Source organism: Octopus bimaculoides, chromosome 21, assembly GCF_001194135.2.
Source record: "Octopus bimaculoides isolate UCB-OBI-ISO-001 chromosome 21, ASM119413v2, whole genome shotgun sequence".
Classification (NCBI taxonomy): Eukaryota; Metazoa; Mollusca; class Cephalopoda; order Octopoda; family Octopodidae; genus Octopus; species Octopus bimaculoides.
The window spans coordinates 1,895,845-1,903,241 of record NC_069001.1 but is presented as its reverse complement, the minus strand read 5'-3'; the positions used below and the strand labels follow the sequence as shown (position 1 = coordinate 1,903,241).

The 7,397-nt window shown below is 36.3% G+C and overlaps 3 protein-coding genes across 3 annotated transcripts in view; 1 reads left to right on the top strand and 2 right to left on the bottom strand.

Moving 5' to 3' along the window:
- Positions 1-3,088, bottom strand: part of LOC106877797 (small nuclear ribonucleoprotein E) — a 12,568-nt gene extending 9,480 nt beyond the window's left edge. The window contains exons 1-3 of the mRNA XM_014926812.2: positions 2,938-3,088; positions 904-930; positions 147-209 (exon numbers count right to left, since the gene is read on the bottom strand). Of these exons, the coding sequence (XP_014782298.1) occupies positions 147-209; positions 904-930; positions 2,938-2,988 (141 nt within the window). The 5' untranslated portion in view covers positions 2,989-3,088. The remainder of the gene's footprint in view (positions 1-146; positions 210-903; positions 931-2,937) is intronic.
- Positions 3,089-3,287: 199 nt separating this feature from the next.
- Positions 3,288-7,397, bottom strand: part of LOC128250475 (uncharacterized) — a 17,701-nt gene continuing 13,591 nt past the window's right edge. Inside the window, exon 2 of the mRNA XM_052975601.1 lies at positions 3,288-3,380. Within this exon, the coding sequence (XP_052831561.1) occupies positions 3,288-3,380 (93 nt within the window). The remainder of the gene's footprint in view (positions 3,381-7,397) is intronic.
- LOC106877796 (guanylate kinase) overlaps positions 3,290-7,397 on the top strand; it is a 24,670-nt gene continuing 20,562 nt past the window's right edge. The window contains exon 1 of the mRNA XM_014926808.2: positions 3,290-3,412. The gene's annotated coding sequence lies outside the window, so the exon portion shown is untranslated. The remainder of the gene's footprint in view (positions 3,413-7,397) is intronic.

Genomic DNA, 7,397 nt, shown 5'->3' with positions numbered 1-7,397 from the left:
GAGAGAGAGAGAGAGAGAGAGAGAGAGAGAGAGAGAGAGAGAGAGCAAGTTTGGCACAGTCCTCTGGCTTGCCATCACTTGTCAAACCGACCAACCCCTGCCAGCATGGAAAACAGACATTAAATGACATGATGAGATATACTTACCACTATACATCCTTCAATTCGTAAGTTAACTTGTTCATACAACCATACTTGGATTCTCGACCTCTGCAAAAGAAAAGAAACAGATCAGTTCAGTGCAAGATGGAAATTAATACATTGCAAGGGCAAAGGAAAAAAAAAAACCCCAAGCGTTTTATGTCACCGAGAGTATGACCATATGACCTGGAGATAGAATCCATGCTTTTGCTAATTGTTTCAGTGTCTATGTAATTGCAAGCAAACGCCTTCGTGGCCCTCCAACCAGAGAGGAACATACGACTGACATATTTCCCATGGAAGACAGGAAATGAGCCTCACTTGTATGCTGATGATGATGCTCATTTAACTCATGTCTAGACAAGGGTCCACACTAACACAGACAGACATACAATAGGATTCTTTCAGTTTCCACCTGGGGCTATAATAGAAGACACTTGCCCAGGGTGCTGCATAGTAAGACTGAACCCAAGACCACACAACTGGAAAGCAGGCTTCTCAACCACACGGACGTTAAAGTGATAATGTCCGCGAAATGATGATGGTGAATACTATAAGCGGATATTTTTAGTGTGTTTTTTAACAAATACATATTTAGGATGTTAATCTAGGATATTGACGACTACAGTAAAAACATAGTTGTCACTTTACTGTCAAGTTCAGATTCAATTCGCACTGCTTTATCCGTGTACTATTCTTAATTAATTAATTAAACACATGCCATAATTTGTATTAAAAAAATATATACACTGAAAATACTTACATTTTGTAGGTAACGGAAAATCAAATTCTAAGGAGAAAAAGTTAAGGAATTTCTGATTCACACAATGATTTCATTAAGATATACATTGAAAGGTAAAATCTCTTTGTTCAACGATTGGCTTTAACAGGTGATGGTCACTTTATAATTAAGACCTTCATAGACAAAAACAAATCACATGGATAACATTCATGTTACTTCAATTCCTTTGAAAGACACACTGACTTAGCAGAACTGTTAAAGGTACAGATTAAATCTGTTGCTGTATTTAGTTTGATCATTCATGTTTGGCAAGGAAGGAATATGACCTTGCATGGAAACAAGTGAGGGATGGTAACTGGAAGGGGATTGGGTTCCAGAAAATTTGCCTCAACAAACGTGGACGTTAAGTGAGGATGATGTATAAATGAAAGTCCTCATTTCCACGTCTCATATGTGATTAGACAGATCATTGCTACTCCTCTAAAAGGATCGAGTGACGTCACTAATAATTTTTTATTTTACTTACTTTTAAAAATGTAGAAACCCCGACAAACAACCCTTTTACCAAGTGTATCAAACAAAAATAAAACGGGGTCATTGTGTTTACATTCCCGATGAAGCTACATCCCGTAGCACTAGGGAAACTCAGTTCTAGAGCAGGGAAGAGTTAGTAACAAGAAGAGCACCCGGCTGTAAGAATACTACCCCTGTCCAATCTATGCCAGCATATATAAGGTAATTACTCAGTTTACTGATGTTCAAAAAGTAAATAAAAATTAAGGGGGAGATAACTAGTAAAGTGACATAAATAAGTCAGCATTTATTATTTACTTTCGAATTGATCAGAATGGCATATGGAATACCATCAGGACCACAATTCATTGTTCCCGAAATTGAAATCCTCAACCACGAATCAATCTTGGAATATCATCCAATTGGCCGAATCAGGTACTACTAAAGCAGCGCGTGAGTGTTCGATCCTAACCCTAAACACGTATTCATTTGCACACGCGGGTTAGGGTTAGGATCGACCAATCAAGACTAGCTAGCGCGGACGCGCGACTGCGCGTTCGGGTCCGCGCTGCTTTAGTAGTACCGCCGAATCATTAGACATGGTTCTTCAGTGATTGGCATGGCGTCGACTAATTATGAATTTATACTCGTGTGAAAATTGTAATTCACTAATTGTAAATCTTACTACAGCAATGAAGCTGTCACCAGAAAACTCGTTATGCTAAAAATCTAAACGTTTCTAACAGAAAGACATTGAATAGAATAATTTCCCGTTTGAACTTTTTTTAATTACATATATGTGTATGTGTGTGTGAGTGAGAGAGGGGGAGGACTAGAAATCTACGGATGCACAAACGCACAAAACGGAGAAAACGAAACAAATATGGAGGACTTGTTCCGAAACACCCCCGAGTGGGGAACGGTCCTCAAAAGTAACCCCCAAAATTCCTTTGTCCTCGGAATCTACATAGTCCGAGGTATATTTGTAGAGAATTACATTAAAAAATAACCATTTCCTTGAAATTTAAGACGTATTGAAGTGGACTCCGGTGAATTTGCCGAAATTCCCCACCCCTCCTAAAATACTTTCTCCTCCCCAAAAGTTTTGTATATACGGAATCTACATGATGTAACACATATTCATAGAAAATTTCATTAAAAAATATCCATTTGTCTGAAAGTTACGATCATCCAAAGTCAGGGGGCAGGAATCTGTAGCTATGCCCCCCCCCCCAAAAGCTGTGTTATTTGTATGCATCGACATATCAGAATGTATAACATTATCTTCAGAAAAATGATTATTTTTTAATGAAATTTTCTATGAATATGTTACGAAGGTAAACAATGTGTGTGCTTACATTTATACATATATATATATCAGACCATCGTGGATTTATGAAACAAATAGCGAACACAAAAAGGACAACGTGCTTCTTTAGTTGACATGTGACGCAACACACAAAAACATATCATACAATAAATTTAGCAGATTAGTAATCAATACAACGAAAGCAATAGTTAATATTTAAAGATAAAGGATACAATTGGTTGAACCATAACTTTCTGGACCTTCTGACCTCCTTTATAAGCCATGATTTTTGTTTTTAGTTGAAACCAAAAAAACCGGACACAAAACAATTCAAGGAATGGCGGGCGGACAACAGCAACTACGCATGCGCGCACCGGTCGTTAGAAGCCGTTGAGAAATTTTCTTTTTTAGAACCACCGCTTCGTATTCTTATTAAACTCAAATTCATCGCTTTATTTATTTATTAGTTTGTTTTAGTTTTGTGTGTGTATGTAATAAGAATTATTTTAATTCCAGTTTCAAATATTTATCGGGTTGTAAATAAATCGATTCGTTCGAGTATTTTTTTACATATATTGCGTCTTCAGGTATCACAGAATTTTGAACATAGTCTACCTTCTCTCTTTCTCTCTCTTTCTTTCTTTATCATTTTTTCTTTTCCTCTTTCGTCGTTTTCCTATACACAAAAAGGAGCTTTCATTTACAAAGGTAAGTTAATACTAACATATAATCACAGTGCTTCAAAACTAAAAACATATCATGCGTCAAAAAACAAAAAACCTTAGTAGTAAACAACTAGTGTTATCTTCAGTTTTCTGGAAATAAGATTAGTGTATACGGGAGACAACTCCGTACATGGTTAGCCTTATACTGACCTCATAAGTAAAGTTTTACCTTCACTGTATTTGTCAAAGTATTGATGAATTTATCATATTAGCCACTCACCAATATTAGTTCTTGTTTCCTCTCTATATATATCAATTGATTAATTAATAGCTCCAGGTTTAAATATGTTAAGTTGAACTTAAATATAGTATTTCATGGGGATGGCATTTTAAACTGAATTTGTATTTTCACTGCAGCCAGAGAAGACTCTAAATCAAGACACAAATTTACATCTGTTTCAATAACAGTGTGCTAATATCCATTGGAGAAGCATGAAAGTCATGCATATCATTACTTCATCATTCAACATCTTCAAACAATCGCAGAATGTACTGGAATAATTCAGCAACATTGGTAATCTATGGCAGTGATTTCTTCTACCATATTACCTTCACTGCTGTAGTATTAGTAGGACTGCTGGCTGCATATTTTCCTTGCAATGGATAATGTATGTTGGAAACAGGGCTGCATAATTCATTTCTTCCAAAGGATCATCAACTTATCAATAAGAGGAATAAGAAGAGTGATCAAACAATTTTTCTTTTTTATTCATCAGTTGTTTATTAAGAACTTGTACAGGACACAACAGTCCAAAGAAAAATAACAAAGTAACACCAGAAAGTCCTGTTCATAGTAGTAGCATGTGTACCAAGAAATAAGCATCAACATTCCTGTGAAAATGTGTGCTATCAGTTTTCATTTCAGTTATATGGTTCTACAAACATATATTTGTAATTCCTACAACACCCAGCAGTTCTAGCCTCTTATATGTCTTTGCCTGTCATCCCTTCGGGGTTGATATAATAAGTACCAGCTGTGTACTGGGTTGATGTACTCAATTAGCCCTCTCCACCAAAATTGCTGGTCGTATGCCAAAATTTCAAATCGATATTAGATTTGTCAATGACTAATATTACTTTGATTTTTGCTTTTTTTCAGCAAGTAAGGGATGCAACTCCAATCATGTTTTGCTCTTATTCTGACTACTTTAGCAAAACCTAGACTTCTCTGTATTTAGCAATGTAGGCCATGTAAAGATTTGATTGATCTTCTATTGATTTCAATTATGAACATTCACTTGTTTGATCAATTGAATTATCTGCTTGTTATCTGAGTATACTGTTATGCTCCACAACATGTGATTGGTATTTTAGTGATGACTGATCAATTTGTTGTGGGCTGTATGACTGATTGATTGGTTGGTTATCTGGTCGATAAATTGGCTAGTTTACCGTTTGATTGATTGATTGATAGACAGATAAATGTTTTATAATTACATGTCTCTGGTTTCTGATGATCTGATGTGATGAGTAAGTGTTGCTTAGGCAATTTGCATCATGTAACCAATAATTACTTTTGTTAATGAAATGTGTGTAAGACGACGTCATTAAATATCTAATAATCAACCTGTCGTCTTTTGCTTTATTTTCTTTTACACACACACATATGCACAGCTGCTTGATTCTCTGGCAACTGTCAGAACGATGGAAACACCTCTGATGAGAACCCGATAAGGTTCGAAAATCGATGAAGGTTGTTCATAATTTTTCAATCTGCAGAGAAATGGCTAAAATTTGCACTGGTTATAATTATACCATATGTTACTCATATATGTGAGTGTGTGTATACATATGCATATATATAAAACTATGGCTGAGAAAGATAATGTTATTCTGTGTCATTGACAACAGGAAGACATTTGGTATTTTTTACTAACGAGGAAGTCTTCAGCATATTAAGAAACCTAATTGCTTTCCTGCCTACCTACCTGGCCTACTTTCTCTCTTTCTTGTTATCAATTTATATATTCATTTATCTGTTTATGCACACACATGCACAAATATATATATATAATGCACACACACACACACAGAGATTAATGTGTGTGTGTGTGTGTGTGCCCCTGCTTATGTATATATGTATATGCCTACCTACTTACCTGCCTGTTTACTTATTTATCTACCTACCTACACACACTCACATGTACATATAGAATCACACATTCTCAAATCTAAAAATAAATTGACATGCACACACTCACACGTGTGTATATATAAACATATATACACTCAGTCATGCATATGTTTATTTATTTTAGGCACAGGTACAATAATTTAGAATACATAGTTATTTATTAATATTCAACGACAAAACTACAGGTGATTGGAAGCCAGCCATAGTAATAAAAAATGGGTAATAGATAGATAAAAGAGATGGTGGGGTAGATAGATAGACAGACAGACAGACAGATAGATAAAAAGACAGAGATAGAGTGATATATATATAGATAGATAGATAGATAGACATACAGACAGACAGATAGAGAGAGAGAGAGAGAGAGAGAGAGAGACTGGACGGATAGACAGAGATAGAAAGAGAGAGACTGAATAGATAGATAGATAAGTGGTGGGGGGCTCTGAAAGGGCTCTCAGGGAGTAGCATCCCTGAGCCAGTTTTCCACCACATTTCTTAAAGATCTTGGTAGAGGCCTTGGTCTTGGGACCACTTATGTCTGTTTATAAGTGAAATATATGATTTATTACCTTGTACTTGTGATTGTAATAAATGAATATATAAGTGAATGTCTAAGGGTGTATGTGTGAGATTTCACTTTCGTTTGAGAGGGAAGAAAGAGATAGGTAGCTATGGTGGTAGATAGATAGATAGATAGATAGATAGATAGATAGATGGATTGGCATTGTGTTCTTGAGCAAAACATTTCATCTCACCTTGCTCTGCAATCACTTTGACACCTGACTTGTGGTACACGGTGCATCTGTTCAGACAACATCGATTTGATGGAGGGAGAGACTGAGCTGATGTGTAGCACAAACATTTGATCACAATAAACAAATCATTTTTGGAGGTCGTTCGGCAAGAAATTGCAGGACCATCTTTATTGGACTCTGAGAGACTGCCATCATAGATGGGTGGGTGGGTGTGTGTGTATAACAGACAGGTGGGTACAGATAAAGAAAAAACAAAATAAATAGACAAATGTATTGATAAAGAGGAAACAGACAAAATATAGATAGATTGTAAGGTAAATATTATAGACAGAGGGCTCTCTTGGTTGGCTGGTTGGTTGGTTGGTTTATTTAGTTGTTTATGCTGTGGGCTATTATGAATGTATAACAGGGTGTGAGCGATTGAATAATAAGGTCAACCTAAATGCTTCTTCTCGGTGTAAATGCCACATTGCTAACACACAGCAGTTTGGACTGAAAATACATTGACAATTGCAAACAATAGAGTGTACTTGTAGCATAAAACTGAGTGTAATGTTTATCAGCAGAGAGAGGCATTGGTAAGAAAGATAGACAGACCGACAGAAAGAAAGCTTATAGAGAAAGAGACAGTCTGGTATTTACATACACACATACACAAACACATACATGTATGCATGCACACACACACACACCACAGGCACGTGTGCGCACTCACACAAACACACATGATGCTCACGTGGAGCAAGCAGACAGCAGCAGAAACTTTGAGAGCAAGAATTCTTTTCAAACAAGTGTTTTGGCCCATTAGTTCTTGACATTCTAAGGAAGTCAGGTCCTTCTGTCTCAGAGCTTCTCAACATGGGCGGTACTGACTCCAAGCCCCCCCCCACTCCAAAAGGGCGTTAAGGCTTTAGGGTGTGGTGAAGTAACATAGTTAACATGCTAAAGTTTACCTATAGTAGTAATTATATCATATATATATAAAGATGAGAATGTGTGTCTGTCTGTGTGAATCCCTAAAACTCGAGAACTACACAACCAATTTCATTCAAATTTTACACATAACTTACTCATCTTTA